Here is a 24,860-nt window from a genome sequence, read left to right on the forward strand (position 1 = left end):
GTGTGTGTGTGTGTGTGTGTGTGGCAGGGGTGCCTCTGAATGGGATTCAAGTTCAATTACGGACGTGACGTGAGGTCCGCGATGTGGAACAGAACCAAAGCGCTGGGGGCGACTAGTGGAAGCAGACCGGGTACAGAGGGGTCGCCGTGCGCACCAGCAGTGTGTGTGGTAAACTTTGGTAATGTGTTATCTATTACTCACCACTTTCATCATAAGAAAAACAAATCTGAATGCTTCTTACGCTCTTCTACTGAGACACTATGTTAATTTATAGTGTTTTTGAAAGTAGTAATAACTTTAGTAGGGTAACTTTACTATTGTATACTATGGTATTTGTAAATTATTGTGCTCCTAACTGGACATGTAAGATGAATTGTGGTGGCTGACTTTATAAGATAAAGTTTACAATTTTCATAACAATGATACCATGTAGTGTACTACCTTTTGCTTTTATTCAACGTTATTTACAAACTAATACAAATGAAATCAAATACAAAATAATAATGCTTTCAAAGAAATATTAATACACATTGATGCTAGTCTCGATGTTCAGATTCGTGAGACAAAATGTGCTTGTCCTATTGTCATTTAAGACAATAGCGCCGCCTGTTGACTGCACTGAAAATGCTTTTAAATGCACTAAATTGTGTAAAGTGGTTTCATCTACATTTGAGATCAATTATACTGAATGAAGTAAATCCACTGAGATCTAATCATGCTCATTCAGCATCCTTAGAATACATCCATTAGGCCTCATATCATTTTCTTTAGGGAGCTCAGTATTTTCCAACTTCTAACCATTGCCCAGCAGTGTATAGCTCTCACGGGACATGAAATGAACTATAATTGTTTTAAATGTCCATCTTTTAGATAGTATTATACTTGAAGTATCTACATTTTAGTACAGAACATGCATTCTTTAGTTTAATGAACAAGGTTTATTTTAGCTAGAAGGAACACTAATCCCCATGATGAAGACTTCAAACAAAATACCATAATTTAACACAAAACTGCACGAGTAACACTTAACAGAATTGTGAACACAACTGCAACCCTTATTAATTACCAACAACAACTATTTACATTCTACATAAGCCACTGTACCTTTGCCCAGGCCACTCCCCCAATCAAAGCTCAACTGAAACAACAATCTTTTTCTAATTGACATAAAAATGAAATAAGATTGTTCAAAACACAAAGAATATATTTAAAAACAGAGTACAATGAAAAACATAATTAAAATGAATAGAAATATATATATGTATGTATTTTTTATAACATACAATTATGGGACAATTATTATTATTGATTTTTTTAAAGAGTTTTCAGTGTGATAAAGATTAATGCAGATTTCACAACATCAGCTCCAGTTTTTCATATAGGATAAATGTAACTCCCCTAACAATAGGGGAGACTGGGGCTAGTTGTCACAGGGGTTATATCTCAGATACTATAAGGGTTTGAGTCAAAAATCCAATTGCAAAAATGCTTATTTTCTCTAGAAGTGGTTTCGTATGTTTGTTTCAAACACTTTTGACACACGTGTCGTATTATAGTCATTTTAGTGAATTATATCCTCCAAAAAAAATGATAGTAGACTAATCTAATAGCTGTTAGGTAAACGAGTGAATGCAATAAAACAACACATACATAGATTTTAACTGAAATGTTAAACTGTGTTCTCAGGACGAGGGTTGTATTCATAAATATCTGGTCAGGGCAGGTTGTCATGTGTTTAAAATGTTGAAATGTAATTCATTACAATGTCTGTTTGCCAGAACAGTGGTACTTTTTCTGCTGTTTTATTTCTGCTGTTTTATGTTTCATAATTAGTTTTATTAAAATTTTGCTTAAAAACATTAAATAGACTACTTTGTAAATAAAGATATGTTCTGGATTTTTTTTTTTTTTTTTTTTCGCTAGTTAAAAGGTTAAAAAAAATTATATACATCATATACAGTATATTTCAAACAAAGTATGTTTCTCAAATCAGCAGGTTCCTTTTGTGTCAACTTTTCCTAAATAGTGTCACAACTTGCCCTGGTATAGGTGTGTTTAATGAACTGTATCTTTTTTCCTGGGCAATAACAGTGAAAATGTTTAAAAACTTTTTGTGGTCAAGACTTTGAGGTATGTGCCTATACGGAAATTGATTTTCACGAAAACAAAATCTACCCTGAGAAATATTTACTACAGTACAAAGTGTGACAACTACTCTCCCCTATTTAGTCTTACCATAGGGTCTGCTTGTCACTAATTTGTTCAGCACATTTTAGGGATTTTAATTACAGGCATCCTGCAGCTCAACATCTGGCCTACTTTACAGCAGAAACTGATAAATGAACCTATGATAAATGTCATATAACTTCACACTGTAACCCCTATTTATCTAAAATCATCAAACCTCCTTCCTTATGGAGCAATAACTTCCATACAGCGTACAGTCTATATACTATAGCCCTGGAGCACTGTTACATTCATAAATAAAACATGATATTTTCCATTAAGGGTTATTGTCGTTGCCTTTGGAGAGAAACACCATTATACAACACCAACACACAACACATGAAAAAGCACAGTATGCTGTTATTTTGGCAGTGTCTCAAAATAGTGAGGTGCCTACAGCTCAGCTGATCAGGAGCACCCCCATGATGCACAAAATACTCACTGAGTTTTCAGACAAAGTCTCTGTCTTCAATCTAAAAGGTGTAGATGTTGATTAGGGACCGCACAACCCATTACATTTCTCTTTAAAAACGTGAATTGTGCCGACCTATTTAAACTACGTTTAAATCATTTCAGGGTTGAATGTTATGGGCTTGAAGATCGGTGCTAAAATGACAAATACAGTATGATTAATGCCAGTAACAATATATTTCTCTGTAAAACTACTGATCACTATGATTTTTACGCATAACAGAGTTGTTTTGAGTTTGAAGAGGAAAAAAAAATGGGGGGAAAAATGAAATTTGTGTGTTGGAAATGAAATTATTAATTAGAAAAAGGAAATTTGCTAGCATAAAGTGTTAAATAGAAAATCAGCGACAAAGGCTAATTCAGAATTTTCTCTATTTTGGAAACAAATCTACACATCTGCATTATTTTTCTTTATTATTATTATTATTATTATTATTATTATTATTAATTTCAATAGGCAAAATTTTATTTTTCATTACCCAGTAAAATATATGTATGTATATCTTAATGTTTTTTTATTATTTAAGATGCAATAGGCCTACACAATAAGTGAGTCAAATGTATCAAGTAATATGACTAAGGACAAACAATTGTTTCCTGAAAATGACCCTACCTTCCATTTCATACACAAAACAAGGCAATGTTTAGCCAATAAATCTCAATTCCCATGTAATCTCTTTATGTGTAAGAGAAGAATGTTTGAATTTTGAACAAGGAAACAGAACAAGGATTTATTAACGATTAAGCAGAAGGGACGTTCAATTACATGTGTTCGTTTGATTTATAAGCCTTAAACCCTAGCTAAACATATGAGGTTGTTCTTTTAAATCTGGAGGCTTCATCAAAAAATAGTGTCGGTGAAAATGTAGGTGAAAGAAAAATGGTATTTTTGAGTTTGCTATGATCTAGTTTGCCAGGAAACTATTACTGTAAGCGAAGGCCTGACAGCAGAATTCACAGTCAAATACACCCTCTAGTGGATTCTTCACAGCTCCATCTTTATAGTGCTAGTGTAGTGGTTCTCGACCTTTTTGACTTGCAGGCCCACTCCCTCCATCTTTGGGTATGGGAAAAATTTAAATAAAATGCAGCATTGTTTTCTTTTTTTTTTTATTTTTTTTTTTTTATGAAAATCAGTCTGTGCAGATGTCTAACCTGTAGTGAAAAGAAATTGTGAGTAACAGCTCAGCAGTGCGATATGATGTCAGGTACATGTTGTGGCCCTTCATCTTTATTTTTAACCGTTTTTAGCATTTTAATGAAGTTATATTAGTAGGCCTATTTTTGGTCAGCTTATTTTAAAGGGATAGTTCACCCAAAAATGAAAATTATCTCATCATGCCATCCCAGATGTGTATGACTTTCTTTCTTCTGCAAAACACAAAGGTTTTTAGAAGAATCTCTCAGCTCTATAGGTCAATATAATGCAAGTAAATGGTGGCCAGAACTTTGAAGCTCCAAAAAGCACATAAAGCCCACATAAAAGTTATCCACACAATCCATATCTTCAGAAGCGATATGATAGGTGTGGGTGAAAAACAGATCAACACTGAAGTCCTTTTTTACTATCTAAATTCTTCTACCTGCCCAGTAGGTGGCGATATGCACAAAGGACGTGAATCGCCAAAATTAAAAGAAGAATGTGAAAGTGAAAGTGGACTTTTATTTATCCCCGTAGGGAAATTTTGTTTCAGTGAATTTCGAAACATGGGCAATCTTGACAGTAAACAAGCCATTGGACAACATATAAACACATCTGACATCTCTAAAGCATGCATAAAAATGATGTACACATTGCACTAGATCCCAGGTGCACTCAGTGAGACAAATTTGGTACATTTGTTCTAGATTTGTTAAAGGAATGCCGAGCAATTTGCTTGGATTATTTAAAATATTCCTAAGGGAAATCTTTTGTGCCACAGTAGCATTTCCAAACCAGCCGATGATACAAAAGGTCATGACACTCTCAATAAAAGCACTGTAAAATACTTTCAATATTGAAGCATTGACACTGAAGGAAACCTACTTTTTTTTTTAAATACTGTCTTTGCTGTGCCTTTCTGTTAATGACTTCAGTCCATTTATCCCACCTCAGTTTATTTTATTTTATTTTTATTTAACCTTTATTTAATTTTGTTTAAGTTTATACTCTAAAACAACCCCAAGATATTTATACTCTGTAAACATCTGAATTGGCTCTCCTTTTATAGTAGAAACTAAATAAAACATGATGAAGGCTCTTTCCTGAAATCTATACACATCTCCTTAGTTTTAGAAGCATCACACCAAGAGATAAACTCATCCAAAATAGGTCCATGACTGTCCTCATCCCCCTAGAGGAGACTAACTAATGCAGTATCATCTGTGAATTGAACTAAATATCTTTCTGGAAAATAACTAGTACAACTATTTGAATACAAAATAAACAACAAGGGTGAGAGAACACATACCATACAACTGCTGAGCTCTGCAACTTAAAAAGTCCAACAACCACAAAATCATTCCTCCATCAAAGGAGAACTCTGTTGCCAGTCTTTGGGCCAAAATATGCAGTTGAATGTTATTAAAAGCAGAGGAAAAATCGGCGAATATGATTTTAGCATGGGTTTTTGAAGACTCGAGATGTGAATAAACAAGATGTAGCAGAGTTAAAACAGCATCATCTATGCCCTTGTTGGACTGAGGCAAATTGATAGGGATCCAATAGGTGCTGAGTAGTTGAGATAATATGCCTTTCAGTGAATCTTTCAAAACACTTAAACACCAAGGAAGTTAATGCAGTGGGATGGGAATAGGTTTAATAATTGAAGTTTTCCATAAGAGTGGTACTACAAGCTGGTATAAAGACGATTGAAAAATTGAGGTGAAAACGGGGGACAATTGCTCAGCACAGTATTTCAACACATGACCACAAATATTATCTGGCCCTGGGCTCTTATGTATATTACAGTTTTGAAACAGTTTCATAACATCTGCCTGTTTGATAGTCAGATTATTAGTCGGCGTGAAAGGAGACTCTCTCTGACTATTTTTATCCGTGCTTGTATCTTCAATACGTGAGAAAAACTGATTTAACTTGTTGGCAAACTCTATATCAACTTCCCTTTGCCGTTATATGGTACACTAATCATGGTTTTGATACCCTCCCAGGCCTGCTTAGAATTTCCTTGAGACATTTTAGCTTCAGTTTTTTTTTTTTTTTTTTTTTGTTGTTTATATAGAGCCTTATATATCTTTATTTGTCTTTTAATTTATCTTTGAATGTCTCTTTTAACTAAAACATCATTGTGAATATAAGCCAGTTTCTTTTTATTTAAGAGATGTTTAAGTTTCTTAGATACCCATGGCTTATTGTTTGGAAATAGTTTAGTCTTTTTAGGTAAAACTGACTCCACATACTATTTATAGAGTATGAAACTATAGTCCTTTGTGTGTCCAGATCTGGAGATTCAAAAGTTTCCCATAAAGTACAATCAAAATATCCCTGTAGACACAAAATACTGTCTCTATTCCAGATCTTAACAGACTTAACCAGAGGCTTCTCCCTTTCAAGATGTCTTTTTGATATATTGGTCGGAGGTTGACCACATTGTAGTCCGATGCACCCTGTGGAGGCAAGGGAGAAGCAGAAAAGGCACCTTTAACATTTGAAAGGTTAGTAAAGCTTTATAACTATAAGTAGTGGTGATGATCACCAAAAAGATTTGTTCAGATTTATTAACTGATTTGTTCATTGACCATTTCTGCAAGTTACACCTTTGTGCCTGTAGATGGTGCCAAATGATCATCTTTGACCAAGTAATTGTCTTGAACAAGAACTGAATGAATAGCTAGCTTCCTCCTCTCATTCAGCCTGTCAGCTGATCCTTGTTCATGATGACTGATTCAGAACGAGTTCAACAGTACAAAAAATGACTAAATATTTCAGTGAAGGTGGTGTTCGTTCAGTGGGTCAAAGCAATGATATACACTATATTGCCAAAAGTATTCGCTCACCCATCCAAATAATTGAACTCAGGTGTTCCAATCACTTCCATGGCCACAGGTGTATAAAATGAAGCACCTAGGCATGCAGACTTCTTCTACAAACATTTGAGAAAGAATGGGCCACTCTCAGGAGCTCAGTGAATTCCAGCGTGGTACTGTGATAGGATGCCACCTGTGCAACAAGTCCAGTCGTGAAATTTCCTCGCTACTAAATATTCCACAGTCAACTGTCAGTGGTATTATAACAAAGTGGAAGCGACTGGGAATGACAGCAACTCCAAGGCCACGTAAAATGACAGAGCGGGGTCAGCGGATGCTGAGGCGCATAGTGCGCAGAGGTCGCCAACTTTCTGCAGAGTCAATCGCTACAGACCTCCAAAGTTCATGTGGCCTTCAGATTAGCTCAAGAACAGTGTGTAGAGAGCTTCATGGAATGGGTTTCCATGGCCGAGCAGCTGCATCCAAGCCATACATCACCAAGTGCAATGCAAAGCGTCGGATGCAGTGGTGTAAAGCACGCCTCCACTGGACTCTAGAGCAGTGGAGACACGTTCTCTGGAGTGACGAATCACGCTTCTCCATCTGGCAATCTGATGGACGAGTCTGGGTTTGGCGGTTGCCAGGAGAACGGTACTTGTCTGACTGCATTGTGCCAACTGTGAAGTTTGGTGGAGGGGGATTATGGTGTGGGGTTGTTTTTCAGGAGCTGGGCTTGGCCCCTTAGTTCCAGTGAAAGGAACTCTGAATGCTTCAGCATACCAAGAGATTTTGGACAATTCCATGCTCCCAACTTTGTGGGAACAGTTTGGGGATGGCCCCTTCCTGTTCCAACATGACTGCGCACCAGTGCACAAAGCAAGGTCCATAAAGACATGGATGAGCGAGTTTGGTGTGGAAGAACTTGACTGGCCTGCACAGAGTCCTGACCTCAACCCGATAGAGCACCTTTGGGATGAATTAGAGCGAAGACTGCGAGCCAGGCCTTCTCGTCCAACATCAGTGTCTGACCTCACAAATGCACTTCTGGAAGAATGGTAAAAAATTCCCATAAACACGCTCCTAAACCTTGTGGAAAGCCTTCCCAGAAGAGTTGAAGCTGTTATAGCTGCAAAGGGTGGGCCGATGTCATATTAAACCCTATGGATTAAGAATGAGATGTCACTTAAGTTCATATGCGTCTAAAGGCAGATGAGCGAATACTTTTGGCAATATAGTGTATATGCTCCTTCAAAGCCAGCACTCAAATAATCTTGGCTCATGCTATAATCAGTCTTTAAAAGCACCATAAACAGAATTTGCATGTCTACACATGTACGAAGACACTTTAAAATTAGTTTAAACACCATAACCATTTTCACCACAAATGGCAGGCCGTATTTTCCTATATTTCCTCAAATTTTACCATGAAAAAGTTCAAGAAAAGCTTAATAATATCTTACACTGTGCACCAAAGCACAGCATTTCCATTCATATTCATGTAATTTTAACTGTATGGACTTCAGTCATTTTTACACATTCATAAATTATGTTTTGTGCATACCTATAAACTTTGCATTTTACCTCTTTCTGTCCTTGTTGAACGCGACTGACCCACATGCCGAACTAAACAAACGACATATGCCTCCTCTCCTTCAGTCAGTCAGCAGATACTTGTTCACGAACTGAGTGATACATTCAGTTCCAACCCAGTCTTGTGAAAATGTTTACATATTTTACGAGTTGGCAATTTCGTTTGATTTCGTACGAGTTCATTCGTTTAAATTTGTACGATTTCCTCACGTGCAAATGCCCGGATGTCTAATGCGGAAGAAAGCACGAGTTTGGACAGTGCAGACAGTCTGTCTCCATGAGAGTTGACTCTGCATGGCCGCGGCCCAGACAGTAAATGCAGCTCTCATACTGGTCTGACGGCGGGATGTGCCCCTCGCACAAGAAACACTTACGGAATGGCATCTTTAAAAAGATGCGAACGTGTAAGTGACTCTTTTAGATATATAAATATATAAATAAATATATATTTATATTTATATCACACAATATACAATGCACAATATACATTGCTGTGTAAGGATACACAAATCCTGCCGAAGCGCTGCAGGGAATTAGGATGCTGAGGCCCATTCACCAGCGAAGCGTCAAACAGCAAGGCGGTGTGATGTTCGCCGGAGCACTGCAGGGGAGCAGAAAGTCTTCCTGTGAAGATTCCGCCCGCTGACTCATGTATATCGCCGGCGAAGGTAGAGGGCTTCTAGATTGCTGTCTTGAAGGAGGAAATTCTGAGGAAATGTTTGTGCATCTGCTTTTATAGCAGACAGTTTTGCGCTAAAACGGGCGGGGCTCAAACACTGTAGCCAATATTAGAATATTGGCGTTATTGTAGAGAGGTTTCAACTAGGTTGTGTAAGAACTACAGTTTCACTGAAACTGTGTTTTCTTAATGGCATGAATCACACTGAAGGCCTAGACTTTAAGTTCACGGCATGCCACTGGGCACTCCCCATATGCGTTAATAAACGCAATGTCAGGTATACTGAGTCGTAAGGGAACCCGTTTTTTCGGTGCGATTGTTTATTCGAAACGAGATTTTGAATGGTAACTATGGATGGCGCTATTCACAGCGGGTCCGACAAATCGTCCGCCGACAGTCCGAAGGTTTTTTTTACGGAGTGTGGTCCTATTTTTTTTTCTTCGGACTGTGATGAAAACTGACTGACCAATGAGAAAATAGCTTTTTGTTATTTTTCAAGAGTCGTTGCAGCTGCTCAATCCAGCGCATTGGTGGCGCTAATCAAATGGCAAACACCGGGATTGACATGCTGCTGATACACATCGCAAACATTACATACAGTACTTCAAAATAAATAGTTGCAGTTCATGAACCCTTTGTACTGCAAACTTAAACCCGGACTGTTTTTGAAAGTTTGCTTATGTTGTTTTGTCTTAATGTACATTATTTAATATGTATATCAATGTCCCTGTATGCTCATGTCATTAAAAATAGCAGCGAGGTTCACCAAGTTCGTTTGCAACAAGCTCGTAGTAAAATCCCATAAAAAGATTTGGGTTACGTCCCCCCCCATCCCACCTGGAATCTACGCCCCTGCGGTTGAGGCATGCAAAGATCATGTACAGCGTGTACAGGGAACAATAAATAAGACTGAAATAAATGAGGAAAAAATCATTAGAAAAATGTTATTAATACAAAAAAAGAAAAAGAAAAAGAAACTGCACTTTAAATCACCATAGGTTCTTCTGTAATCTTGTTGCCATGAACAATAGAGCTTTTCAGTGACGTTATCCAAGGCTAATTTGCCATGGGTTTCCTCTGGAATTTCCTATAGGTATTTATCATGGGGTTTTATCAATTTATGAGAAAATATTCAAAAGCAAAACTGTCATTTTGATCTCTTTGCTATGCAGCTCTTTGAGTCGCGCTTAATCCTCCAGGCCTCAAGGTGGTGCTGAAGCGGCTCTCGTGTGTTAAATGACGCAGCTGAGCTAGTATGGGGCAATAGAAGAAGACTCGCTGTAAATGGCCACCTCCACCTCCTGAATGTGAGCCCGAATAAGATTAAAATTACACCGATTTGCTGAATTCACCGGTATTATCATCCTGTCATATATCACAACGGTAAGGTTACTGCATAGTTATTTATGAGATATGATGTGAACGATGAGGTTTTTAATCTGATCGTGCTAGATGGCTGTTGAAAGCGCGTTATTGTGATCTTGCATTCAGAAACTAAAAAACTATTTCACATGACACTTGAACTCATGTAACAGATTGCTTGTGCTGAAATATCCTCATCTGGACACACTGTAGTCCACTGATCGTGTTTGTCAGATCAAGATGAAAATGAATGTACTGTGGGCATCGTAGAGTTAAAGATTATATTAAGACACAAAACTCATTGTCATACATGAAAATTCAAAGATGATCACATTTATGGTTAATGTCCTTATAAAAAAGATCTATAGCAGTACCATGGTAAAATAGGTGACAGTACGTGAGGACCATTGTTCTCTTGACAGAAAATATATACACACAAATATTGATGTTTTTGTAATGTCACTGGCATGTCTGTCCATTTAGTAAAAATTATTATAATTTTTTTTATGTTCTGTCTTTTGCAGCACAGACTTGCAAATTGATTGCTGTCTGACGGACTGTCAGTCCAGTCTGGAATCAGCTGTCCCTTCCTGCCAAATGAAGGAGAATTCTAACGCCACTTCTGGGAGTTTCGCCACAAATCTGGATCACATAAAACCATGCTGGTACTGGGACAAGAAGGATCTGGCCCACACCCCGTCCCAGTCGGATGGCCTGGACCCGGCCACAGAAGCCCGATACAGACGAGAGGGAGCCAGGTTCATCTTTGACGTTGGAACTCGTCTGGGACTGTATCCTTCTAATGCAGCCATTTAGACCATTTAAGTATAATTATAAACTAAAGTACATCTTGTTTTCTGAACCTAATATGTGTGTTGTGCTGACTTTCAAATAGTAAGAGAATTTCAATATTATCCTTAACCAGTTTTTAAGACATTATGACACGCTGGCGACCGGGATAACATACTTTCATCGTTTTTACATGTTTCATTCTTTCAAGCAGTTCCCCAGATATGTAAGTAAAACATGCTGTTAAAAATCTGCATTGCTATTTGTTGTTGTGACGTAATGATAAAGCAATAAGCCACACATGGTCACACGTTACAGTCATTTTACCACAGGTCAGGGGTGATCTTATGAACGACACAAAGTGGAGTGCCTAAAACCCCCTTAACTGTGTCAAATTGAGCGTCTTAATGCTTTAAATTAAACTACATCAACAGCAGTAGTTACATTTATTAATGATGATGATGATGATAATAATAGGAACAGTGATCAAGTACTGTGGTTCATTAGTGTAACTCTGGGCTGTTCACGTTTGCCAAGCAACATATAAACTAGCCGCCTGAACATAGAACATGTGATCACAGGTTTGTGTGTATCTGAATATTCAAACATGTGTAAAAGTATCATTTCAAAGGTAACAGCTTTTAAATTCTGTGCCAGGGGGTATAAATAGGGTATTGTGTAGGTGTGGAGATTGTTGGTGTTTAATGTTCATTACAGTAGGCCTGACAGCCTTCCAGTTTCAGAAGTAGCAAACTATAAATGAAATCACATTTATGGCCTTTCTCCACAGGTGACCGGGGCTTGCTGTCTCTTCTTGGCTGGTAAAGTGGAAGAAACCCCTAAGAAGTGTAAAGACATCATTAAAACGGCTCGCAGTCTGCTCAACGACGTGCAGTTTGCCCAGTTTGGAGATGATCCAAAGGTTTGCAACACACTCAACACACAGTATATCAGTCTTGGGATGTCCCTGCTGTATTAAACGTCCTTGCTTCTCATCGAATGTCTGTACAGGAAGAGGTCATGGTCCTGGAAAGAATTTTACTCCAGACAATCAAGTTTGATTTACAAGTGGAACACCCCTACCAGTTTCTTCTGCGCTACGCTAAACAGCTAAAAGGTATCAACAATGTTTTCAGAGTTTTTCCGCTTTTATACTGAATGTTTGAATGCATTGTCACTGGCCTGATGTTTTTTTTTTTTAGGGGATAAGAACAAAGTTCAGAAGCTTGTGCAGATGGCGTGGACATTTGTGAATGACAGGTTGGCTTTACTTTGGCAATTGATTATCAGACAGATATTTGCCATTAACGACTGAATTGTCTATCTTGCTCATTTCAGTTATAGTCTAAGCTTAATACACATACACTTTAGGGAAAAAAAAGTCTTTTTTTTCACATTCTCTAAAGATTTAAACGCTCACCTACTGCTGACTTGAACGAAATGTCTAGAGTTTGTTTGGAGCGCTCGCATGACATGACTGCAAAGGAAAGCAAGACGTAAAATTTGCGTATTGTATCAGTTCTCTCTGGAATTTAAAGAGCACAACAATCCTCAAATAATTATCACCTGTTAGGTTATACAGAGTATTTAATCACAGCTTTACAAATGTAAAATGAATTTTTAATTATGTAGGATTATGATATTCGCCTCTTCCTAAATATGAACATGTCTGTGTTTATTTGCAGTCTCTGCACAATGTTGTCTCTTCAGTGGGAGCCAGAGATCATAGCTGTGGCAGTTATGTACCTCGCCGGCAGACTGTGTAAATTTGACATCCAGGAGTGGACGTCTAAGCAGTCGTCTCGTCGCTGGTGGGAGCAGTTCGTACAAGACGTGCCAGTAGAGCTGCTGGAGGGTGAGAAATAATGCAAACGCATGAAATAAAATACAATACACAATATGTTTGATAGTGTGCATTTCAAACTTTCTCAAATGTCTATCCATTACAATAGTTAAATTCATATTTAAAGAGCGTTAGCTCTTGATTCAGCACAATTCGTGATTCAGTAACTACCCCAACAGTGGTAGTTACATAGTGGCTTTTCACGGTTTTCTCTGATTCTGAACATTGTTGAGTCAAACCCGCGTGTACAGTGCTTGGGCTCTCACGGGTTGATGAGCTTATTTCCTCAACAACAATGACCACGTGGACGATACATGGAAAAAAAGATGACTTTCTCAGTTGCTTCCAAGTGTTCACTGAATGATTATTAGATACATCGCCGTCAGTTATGGGTTGAGACGGGTGAGACTTGTTCTCACCACTTTTTGAAATAGCTTTCGTCAGGTTGGTGTATAATCCAGATGAAACATCTCCAGTTGTTGAGTAGGAGTTTCTATTTCATCTGTGTGTTTTGACTGGCGATCCGGCGCGGTAATGAATTATTTTGAATGTTATGATAAGTGTTCGTTGCGGCTGTTATCAGTGTTGTTTAGTGTCGGCGGTTTTCCCGCAGCTCGCGCTCTTTTCCGTGTCCCCCATTGTGATGACCTTCTTGACCGTGTTGAGTGTGTGTGTGTGTGTGTGTGTGTGTGTGTGTGTGTGTGTGTGTGTGGTCTTTTTCTCTCTCTCCCTGTCTCTTAATTGCTCTCAGGTGTGCAGTAAACAGGTGAGCTGATTGTTGATGGCGCGCACCGGTGTGCAGTGTGTTTCCTCCCTGTATAAACTGAGTGTTTCATGGCTGGGTTGTGTAATGGGAGACGGTTGTTCGTGAGCTGTGCCATCTCGTTCACGGGCTCTCTGGTGCATATTGACTTTTTCTCCGGGTTGCGGAGAGATTGTGGTGGTCAGAGTTCGCTGTTTTTTCATATACAGAGCTGTCAATAAATGTGTCTGTGTTTCCGCTACTCTCGTCTCCCCTCTCGCATCTTTTATTGCATTTTATTTTTAAAGTGTAACACCCATCCACTGACATACAGATGCAGTCTTGTTTTATTAAAATAAAAAAAGTTAGATTTGGCCGAATTAGAATCCAAAACCTCTAAAAACTAAAGGAAAATGTTAGCACTAGATCAGTCAGTCATGTTCTAAATCAAAGTGCTGATCTATGTGTTATAATAGTGGCAGATGTAGAGATGAGATAACCATATTATGTGAAATATTTGGGTGCTTGAATCAGTCATTATGAATGACTGTTGATCAATTTTAAATTTAAAATTGATTGGAAATTTAAAAGAATCTTTTACTGTGCATAAGATAATTAATATTCATGAGTTTTGCAGCATGGCCCCCACAGTACAATTTTCTGTACAGTTTATTTTTATTTAGACAAATAGAAATACCAAACCAGCTGTCTGGCACCAACAATCATCCATGTGATTATCTAATCAGCCAATCGTGTGGCAGCAGTGCAATTCATAAAATCATGCAGATACGGGTCAGGAGCTTCAGTTAATGTTCACATCAATCATCAGAATGGGTAAAAAATGTGATCTCAGTGATTTGGACCGTGGCATGATTGTTGGTGCCAGATGGGCTGGTTTGAGTATTTCTGTAACTGCTGATCTCCTGGGATTTTCACGCACAACAGTCTCTAGAATTTACTCCGAATGGTGCCAAAAGCAAAAAACATCCAGTGAGTGGCAGTTCTGTGGATGGAAACGCCTTGTTGATGAGAGAGGTCAATAGAGAATGGTCAGACTGGTTCGAACTGACAAAGTCTACGGTAACTCAGATAACCACTCTGTACAATTGTGGTGAGAAGAATGCTATTCTGAGATGCGGGTTGGCGCTGTTTTGGTGGCACGAGGAAGACCTTCACAAGTGGTTAGGTAATGTTGGTTTTAATGTTGTGGCAGATCAGTGTATATACAGTGTGTGTGTATATATATATATATATATATATTATTTATTTATTTATTTTTTAAATAAGTTCCAAAAACAACAGTGTAAATGTAAAATTGACCAAAACTAAAGTTGACCAAAGAGACATATTTTAAGTATTTAGAAATATTTTGATATCTAAAAACATCTTAATGTCATTCATATAGTTTTAAAGCCTTTAAAGGAAATCTTATATACCAATTTTATTATTTGATATATATATATATATATATATATATATATATATATATATATATATATATATTTGAAGTTAAATATGTAAAAATGACTTCTTAAGAAGTATGAAGCACATTAAGCCTTAAGAAATATGACAATTTATATGACAATTAGTCGTGAAAGCCCTAAAGGGACAATTAATCGTCATAGCCCTCAAACAGACAATTAATTGTCATAATCGCAATGATTTGTTTCACAATTAATCATCAGCCAAATTTCATAATCGTTACAGCCCTACTAAAGTCCAGTGTATACTTCTGTTTTGATCTGAATGCTTAGCGTATGCTTACAGTCCAACATTCAGCCTTTCAATATACTCCAGTTGATTGTGTGTGCATACAAAGGCGGTTGACAAATGTGCACAACGACTACTATAAAAAACTGGACTATTTATTTTCAGGAGTTTAGACCCATAAAAATGTCTTGATTGTCCTTTAGGCTCGAGTTATACACATGAAGGTTATCTCCTGACCTCTTCGCACACATGCTCTTGACGTGGACATCCACAGTTGTTGTTTACACCTTAGTCTCCTATAGTTCACCGGTGGCAATTACATCATCTTGCACTTCTCCGTGAAAGCAGCGGCTCAATTGGGAGTGTTGCCACCTTGTGAACCCACTAATTTGTGCAAATAATTCCAGGTGCATGTGCATACTGCACATTGAGAGTATGTGTGGTTAGAGGACTGGCCACTCGCACGTTTGGATTCATTAATTACGACTCCAAACCCAAAGTCCTTCTTGAAAAACTGACCCAAAACCGGGCCGAAACCCTACAGGTTCTCCGGTGCCGTCGGGCCCGGGTCAGGTTGCGGACGTCTAACGTAGACGCCTTTGCATGGCAGTGTGATCCACTATGATTCTTACACAATTGAAGCGGCAACATATTACGATCTCTTTCCCTTGTGTTGTGTTCTAATTTTCTTCTCTCTTTGATTTGTTTTTTTATTACTATGTGTTTTTTTTAATGCATTTTATTTTCTTATTCTTTTAACTCATTTTTATTCGCTTATTAGCCTATTATATTTAAATTCAAAATTTCCATTTAAAGTTTGCTCCGTATTTTATTCTATGTATGTGAACATCTGTAAAGCCCTTTGTAAACACTATTTTAAAAGGTGCTTTATAAATAAAGCTTTACTTCTACAGACATCTGCCATCAGATCCTGGACTTGTACTCTCAGGGTAAGCAGCCGATACCCCAGCAACCTCAGATACAGGACAAAGAGAAACCACCACCACCTTCTGCAGCCCAGCCCAGTCAATCAGGGCCACCGAACCCACCTGCTCTACTTCCTTCCAAGAAAAACTCCCCTCAGGCCAGCCCACCTGCCAAGATTAAACGGCAACATGTAAGTAAAGCACTCACTTTCAGCTCTGGTAATACACCATGCCTTCATACTGGTAGAAGTTCCGTTTATCTGATTATTGATCAGTTGACCCGTTTGGAGACACATCATGCATTGTTCATTGGGTGACAAACGTTGGGGGGCTGTTAACTGGTTTTTATAAGAAACAAAAGGGTCTTCCTCTAGGTCTAGGGGATGCATGGTAGCTCAGAAATCTGAATCCTCCATTGAGCTGCATTTAAATCTCAGAATGTTTTTTGACTTATCGAAGACACTAGAAAAAGTATTGGATGAATCGAAATCTATTCAAAGGTTGGTACCTGACATACAATCAGTAATATGCCCCATCAATCTCTATAAAATCGTATTTTTGAATCCTTATCCAATAATGAAAGACGGTTGCGATTGATCTATCCTGACTGGCGCAGAGACAAGTAACGGGTACCACATGACAAAACCATTTAAGAGGTGCTTCAGCAATAGTCTGGACATTAATTCATATATGAATAATGGCATTTAGAAACTTTAATAACCAATTGAATTTACACAGTTAAGCATTAAAATGTGAATGATTATTTAGACCATACTTGACCAGTTAGGGACAACATCAGGGCTGCTAAGCGACGCTCATTTTTAGAACACCACCCCCATGTTGGTTGTTCGGCATTTAAAGTTTCATACTGTATGGTTTTTTTTGTGTTTTGTAGGTCTCTCCTAAAGATGAACCTAAAGCCCCAGCAGGTAAAACACTTACAGAGGACATTAAATGGTGTCATAAAAGATGAAAAATTCCATATTATATTAATTGTTATAGGAATAGTTCATTCAAAAATGATTATTCTCATATCATTTACTCACCCTTATGCTGTCTCAAATTCGTATGACTTTCTGTCTTCTGTGGAACACAAACCAAGATATTTTTATAGATGTATGATCTAATATCCATACAATGCAAGTCAATGGGGTCCAATGCTTCCAAACTCCAAAAAAGACAAAGGCAGTGTAAATCCTTTGAGTTTGATATGGCATTAGGGTGAGTAAATGATGAGAAATTTATTTGGGGGGGGGGGTAATCCATTCATTTAATCTTTCTCTGTCTTTGTTTCAGAGCAAGTTGGGTCTAAAATACCACGTCTGGAGAGTCCTTTGCCCCCTCTACCAGTCTCCCAACCCCCAGGTGAGGCTTTCTGTGCTTAGAACAGGCAGTAAAAATGAATCTTTGGAAACTTTTCCCATGCTAATCATAAACCAAAAAATGAAGTGATCTATTCAATTTACAACAAAATGCTGCTAACTACCAAAAATCAGCTTATTATAAAAACCTATTGTAGGGGTTTACATACAAGTCAATAAACCGACAACGCATTCAAGTTTTCCGCTCTTGACATGAAAACATAAACAGACATACACACATTGAATAATCTAACAATGGTGATAAAGGTGTTTACAGGCCAAGCAAATCGGGGTAATGGTCAAAAAGCTAGTTTTTTTACTTAAAGCGTGACCTTTCCCAGATAAAAGAACACCGTTTAAGGCATTTACATGACCTTACACATTGTGTAAGAATTTGGAAATACAAAAACTCAGTTGCTGGGTTTCCATACAACTTTTAAATTTGCGCTTAAGAAAACCTGAATGGAAATCCTTGAAATGCACATAAACTCTCCAAATTTGCTCAGAAGTTGCACAAGGCAGAGGTGGATTTTCTGGAGTTTTGCACAAGTCAAAATGCGCAATATGGTGATGGAATCACCATTCATGCCAATGTTGTGGGTGGCGATAGCTTGATGTGACTAGCCCAACGAAAGGTTCGATCTTCGAACATAGCCCTTGACATTCAGAAGTGTTTACCCCAAAGATGATCATTAAAGTGGGTCATGGCAACCATTTCATCCCTCAAATATTAATTACACTAATATCTCTCCGGCACCTGGCATAATTTTTTTTAATGAAACAATGTACAATTGCTCCAATACTGCAAATACAACTCTCCGCCCGAAGCAAGGAGGTCATTCAGCTACTCCATGACAACGCTGGCTCTCTCAAAACATAGTGGATGGAAACGATAAATGCATCGTATTTTTTAGAAATTCATATTGTTTTTTTTAGACACTTGTGAAAAACTTTTCATAGTGAGGATGTCTTAACAAATAATGACATAAGTAGTTTTCATTTATCACTTAATGTCATACAAAGTCCAGTAAACATAAAAAAAAGCTAAATCAATATTCGGTGTAACCACCTTTGCCTTTAAAACAGCACCAATTCTCCTAGATACACCTGGACACAGTTTTTCTTGGTTGCTGGCAGATTCTTGGAGAATTCGCCACAGTTCTTCTATCTATTTAGGCTGTCTCAATTGCTTCTGTCTCTTCATGTAATCTCAGACAGACACGATGTTTAGTGGGGGGCTTTGTGGGGGCCATGACATCTGTTGCAGGGCTCCCTGTTCTTCTATTGTAATCTTTTCTATTTGCAAAAGTAATGTTTGGGAGTCTAACATTTATATTTCCTATTGACACACTAAAGCTGAAGATATAAATAACCATCTTAAGACAAATGCTTTTGTGAAACATCTTATGTGCCTAAGACTTTTGCACAGTACTGTACATAAATGCAAAACCTTTGGATTGAAACCCAGCTAGTGTTTACAAGAACTTTATCGCCTCGTGGTGTTTTGAACACTATTGTTTGTTAAATTGCTATAATCACTTATACTGTATAGTAACTTTGTCAGAATGTCAGAAACAAGTTTACTTGTTCATAAGTTAAGCTATAGACCTTATTCACAGTAGCGCCATATTTGATTTTTTGAATGACGTGCACTGTATAAAGCTTTATCACATCTAATTTTAACATGTTTTCTGGAGATTTTTGTCTACTAAAATTTCTTGAAAAGACGTTTTTTCAATGTTTCGTCAGCAGAACGTTTAAACAACAGTACAACCCATTGAAGAAACTGTAAATGTATCCCTCACAACCTCATTGTCATTCCCTTCAAAAATTTATGATGGCACTACTGTAAATAAGGTCCACACCAGTGGTTCTAAACACACTACTGGACACTACTTGTTTATTATAAAAAAGTTATTATTATTAACATGACATTGTTTGAATAGTAAAACTGACAATTTTGTAAATGTATCAACAACTGCAGAAATGTGATTTACCAGTCTAACACATAAAACAAACACTGGGTCAGATATTGTATTATTATAAGCCTTTTTACCGAATGACACATGAATTTCCGGCAAAATACTATTAATTTTTACATAAAAAGAACACAGCATCTACGTCAGTGGTTCCCAAACTAGGTGCCACCACGACTGGCTAGGGGTGCAGTGGAATCTCTGCTTAGTTCAATATTTTAATACCCACCGATGTTAAAGGTGACATGAAATGCTCTTTTTTATATATATATATATTAGTTTATTATCTTCCCTGAGGTCTACTGATAATGTTAGTAACGTTTTTTTGCATTATAACATTCATAATTTAGTAATATATGATCATTTTCCACCCTGTTTTATGGCCCTCTGGATGAAATGCTCAGTTTTGAGAGTCGCGTCAAAAGCAATAGAACCCTTTATAATCGATGATGCTGTCTACCTTAGAAGCATCATCTGTTGCGACGTGTTGCGCCGACAGTAAACAAATATCCCGTTCCATTTTGCGCTGCACAAGCTGGCGCTACTTCTGCCAACAACACAAATAAACGGTGTAGAAAGTTTGTCGACGCCCCCAGTGTAGGCAGCCTCAAGCCGTTGCATCGAGTTGCGTCAATGGACACGTAAACAGCGTAAATAGTATGTTTAAATACCATAAACTATGATATTTGAAATATTTTTTTTTTTATCGGGTCAAAGTGTTTTTAACTGCCCCATCCTTCAATATCAGTTCCTTTGCAAAGCTTGAATCATATTATGACGTTCACAAGCAGTCAACATTGATATGAGCCGAAAAAACATGCAGTCCATGCTGAAATATGCTGAAGCCTATGTCCTGCTGTCTCTCACTCTGAGTATGAACTGAAGCACCAGTGGGCGGGGCCAAGGGTGCGTCAGTGTAAAAGTAGGCATTAATGTTTTTGAGCTGTAGAGGTGGCCATGAATTAATGTACCTCAAGTGACGTAGGGTTGTTGCGGAAGTAGAGAACGGGGCGTTTTTACAGCTTGGTTTCAGTAAATGCTTTTATTGCATTGGGGATTAAGTTTTGAGTTCTGAAATTTACAGTATGTTTTTATAGTAGAAGGACCTCTTATATGTCAAAATATCAAGGAAAATTTGATTCCTCATGACATGACCCCTTTAGAATTACTGGCAGTACCAAGTACTGACTGAATTCCGTACCCGCACGCTGTTTGTCTACAGCTGGCTGCTTTCAAACGCGTGTGCTCTATAGAGCGCTCGTGCCTCGTGGTGAGTGCAGCTGCACATGTGAACAGTCAAATGCGCTTCTTGGTCAAAGAGCCTCCCTTGACGCGATATTAATGTTAACACAACCGTTAATGAATTACGAGAGTGTAAGCAGATGGGACAAAAATCGGTGCCATCTTGACGTAATATTAATTATACATTTCATACAAATAAAAATGACTAGACACTTGACTCGCAGCCTTTGATGTCCACAACAAATGATAAGGGAAGATTATACGATTGTTTTTTGTTTGTTTTTTTGTTGCAATTATCATTGTTTTTTCATGCTGTTTGCTATGGTATTCTAATACTCTACAGACACATTTTTTTAGGTCATAACCCATTTGAGAACCACTGCTCTGGTTAAAAATACTTCTACTTAACCACAACCTGACATCTGTCCTCCTGTAGATCGTAAGGCTCCGTCTGCTGTCCCTGTGACTCCAGTTGAAGCAGAGCCGGTTGCGTCAGCTGAACTGGACCCAGCACAGGGTCCAGCTCCTCCTCTGCCGCAGGGGGCCCCACCCCCTCTACCTCACCGCCCGCCTCCCCCTCCCCCCTCCAGCTACATCATGGGAATGTCCACGTCCAGTTCGTACATGTCAGGGGAGGGATTCCAGAGCCTGCAATCCATGATGAAGACCGAAGGGCCTTCCTACGCACCCATGCCCCCTTCATATGGCCTACCTTACCACCCACATGTCTATCCACACCCAAACCCCCCACCTCCTGGCCCTCCACCCCCAGCCACTTACCCCCCTCCAAATCTGCCTCCACCCACTCCATCTTATCCCCCGCCAGGCTACAACCCCAGCTACCCACCTCCACGCATGCCACCAGGGCACACTGTGCCCCCTCCGGTAATGGGGTATCCCCCTCCGCCCGTTCCGTGGATGAGATGAGACGTGATGGAAAGGTGGAGGAGAAAGTGTTTCAATCCCATACATTTCTTCTTTCATTCAAACATGCCGTCTTTTGATTTAAGCCCATGATATGTGCCTGTCAAACTGTTTGGAAGTATACTACTCACAGTTTGTATCAGGATTACATATGTTCTGATGCAGATATCACATCAGGGCACAGGTGTTGTAGCTGCCAAAGTGTTTTGTGGTTGAATTGGTGTGTTAAATCCATGAAGCTTTAGGGTTTCACCGTTCTGCAGATTTTCTTCGCCAGTAGTCTAAATTAAAGGAATAGTTCACCCTAACATTCTCATTATTTACTCTTGTTGTTCCAAATATGTATGCTGTTATTTTTTTCTGTCAAACACAAAAGGAATTTTGTTTTAATTTTTACTCTGCTCTTATCCAACAGCAGTGACCATGTATGCGCTCCAAAAACAAAAACAAAAAAACATTAAAGCATCATGAAGTTGTCCATACGACTTTATATAAAATCCAAAAAATAACTGCACAAGATTTGGAATGACATGAGCGTGAATAAATATTGACAGTTTTCATTTTTGGGTGAACTGTTCCTTCTAAACCATTTTCTCAATTCACATCAGCACTGACATTCCAAACACCTTTCAGTGAATGAATGAGAAAATCTTGGTTTTATAAATTATTTATTTTGTAATATCCTTAGGGAATGTTTTTTCTTCAATGTAAATTCTTCTCTTCCCCCTTGCTTTGGTTTTTAGTTGCTGTGTTGCAAAATTAATGTGTTTCTGGAAAAAATATACCACAAATTATCCTTAGTCTTTTTTATTTAGATGTGTTTCTGGCATCTTTGGCTGATGTAAAGTCAAGTGAGTCCATGAATGGTCACATAGTATCATAGTTTTTCCATAAGTATGCTGTGCCCAACCACCTTATGTTCACTTGTTGATTTTTTTTTTAGGCAGTTAATAAAAATACTTTTTCCCTCCTTTTTTCACTGATTTGAATGATTCAAATGCAATACAACTGGGTCATTGAAAAATAAGGTTGTCCGAGGTGATCAATATTAGAACTTTTTAGAAATCTAGTTTAAAAGACACATCAAGTTTATAAAAATGTAATCTTGTGTCCATGTCCAATTTTTGAATAATATTTATAGCAATTTCTACAAAAACATTTATGTGGTGTAACCAAGTATTCAAGGCAAAGAAATATATATATTTTACAAATATCATGAATTTTTGAGTCAAGAATATCAATACGTTTATTTATTTTTCTTTTTTTCTTTTTTTCTTTCAGGGTTTCACCACATGACCTGACAAAATGTCCCTTTTCATAAAAATTTCTTTTTTGTAATTAACATTTTTTATTAAGTCTTACAATAATAAAAGCAAACACACACACACACACACACACACACATATATATATATATATATATATATATATATATATTTTTTTTTTTTTTTTTTTTTTTTTCAAACAGAATTTTTGGATCTCAATACACCACCAAAAAACATGGGCCGTGTCTCCATCCTCCGATTGGCATCGCCAGCAGGTGGGTGTGTCTTTACGACCAAGCCTATACAATCTAGAGGGTGTCCAATAAAATCTATGTAAAATCTTGAATTGCATAAGATGCACCCTTGCATCTCTAGATGCAGACTTGATGTTTTTAAGAATCCTAGCCCAAGCTCCCTCCTCCAATACCAAGAAATCTTTCTCCCATAATCTCTTGATAGAAGTTAAAGCTCCGTTCCCCAGACTCTGAATTCGCAGGGAGTAATACACTGATTCCTCATGACCTTCTCCAAAAGCAGTAATCACCACTCCCAGAGGATCTGCTGCTTTAGGGGGTGTATGATAATCCCAAAAATAGTACAGAGTAGGTGGTGCAGTTGTAAATACCTATAAAATTAAGATCTGGGGATCCCAAAATGTTGAACCAAATTTTCAAAAGATCTCAACACCCCATTCTCATATAGGTCACCAAGTGTATTAACCTCCCTCACAATCCACTCTGACCAGCAGAAAGGGGACTTATTAATACATAATTTTGGGTTCTGCCATATGCTCGAGGTAACATTTAAATAAATGTCCGAGTTAAACACTATGTATGGACAAAAGTGTCCAGAGTGCAAATGCAAAATAATGAGGTGTAACTTCTCCGATTAGTTTGACAGAGAGGCTTTGCAATGGCGAAATAGGGGCAAGAACTTCCTGTTCAATACCAAACCAGGGAGGGGCTCTCTCAGGTGGAAGTGACCAATGAGTCAAATGTCTGAGATCAAATGCATATTAATAATACAAAATCATGGGTAGACCTAGCCCACCTTTGTCAATTGGCCAATGTATCTTATTGAAATGTAATCTGGGATGCTTACCATTCCAAATGAAGGACTTTGCTATGCTATCAAATTGTTTGAAATAAGAGAGGGGGACATCTACAGGGAGAGATTGTAGCATGTAGTTGAATTTTAGAATACAATTCATTTTAATAACATTAACGTAATGTAATGTAATGAAGCCCACTTGCCCACATCGTTCGAAAACCTTTTTATTAGGGGATCGAAATTAACTAATTAAATCAGACAAATTTGCTGGGAATAAAATGGCCAAATACTTAACACCCTGTTTGGGCCACTGGAAGGCACCTGGCTGGAAAGCTGTTACCGGGCAGTACGCTGTCAGAGACAAAGCTTTGGATTTAGACTAATTAACTCTGTATCCTGAGAACTTAGAAAAGGAATTAATAATTCTATGGAGGCAAGGCATAGATCTAGTGGGGTCGGAGACGAATAATAAAATATCATCTGCGTAAAGCAAATGTTTATGTGCCACACCTCCCGCCACCACCCCTGGAAAATCATCTTCCCTTCTTATCGCGGCTGCTAATGGTTCCAGGTCAAGACAGAACAATAATGGGGAAAGAGGGCAACCCTGCCAGGTGCCCCTATCCAGAGTAAAATAATCTGAAATTAATCCATTGGTTTTTACCGCTGCTACCGGGTGTCTATAAAGTAAATGAATCCATCCAATAAAAGTATTCCCGAACCTGTATATTTCCAAAAT

At 38.1% G+C, this 24,860-nt stretch overlaps 1 protein-coding gene across 1 annotated transcript; it reads left to right on the forward strand.

Moving 5' to 3' along the window:
• The first annotated feature begins 44 nt into the window (after positions 1-44).
• Positions 45-22,782, forward strand: LOC127410188 (cyclin-K-like). The gene is made up of 13 exons (XM_051645321.1): positions 45-178; positions 6,213-6,351; positions 10,105-10,315; positions 10,819-11,085; positions 11,228-11,309; positions 11,874-12,005; positions 12,095-12,200; positions 12,286-12,343; positions 12,769-12,938; positions 16,293-16,495; positions 17,200-17,233; positions 17,601-17,669; positions 21,320-22,782. The coding sequence occupies exons 4-13, from the start codon at positions 10,892-10,894 to the stop codon at positions 21,808-21,810; spliced, it is 1,539 nt and encodes a 512-aa protein (XP_051501281.1). The 5' UTR covers positions 45-178; positions 6,213-6,351; positions 10,105-10,315; positions 10,819-10,891; the 3' UTR covers positions 21,811-22,782.
• Positions 22,783-24,860: the final 2,078 nt, after the last annotated feature.

This window comes from Myxocyprinus asiaticus, chromosome 19 (assembly GCF_019703515.2).
Source record: "Myxocyprinus asiaticus isolate MX2 ecotype Aquarium Trade chromosome 19, UBuf_Myxa_2, whole genome shotgun sequence".
Classification (NCBI taxonomy): domain Eukaryota; kingdom Metazoa; phylum Chordata; class Actinopteri; order Cypriniformes; family Catostomidae; genus Myxocyprinus; species Myxocyprinus asiaticus.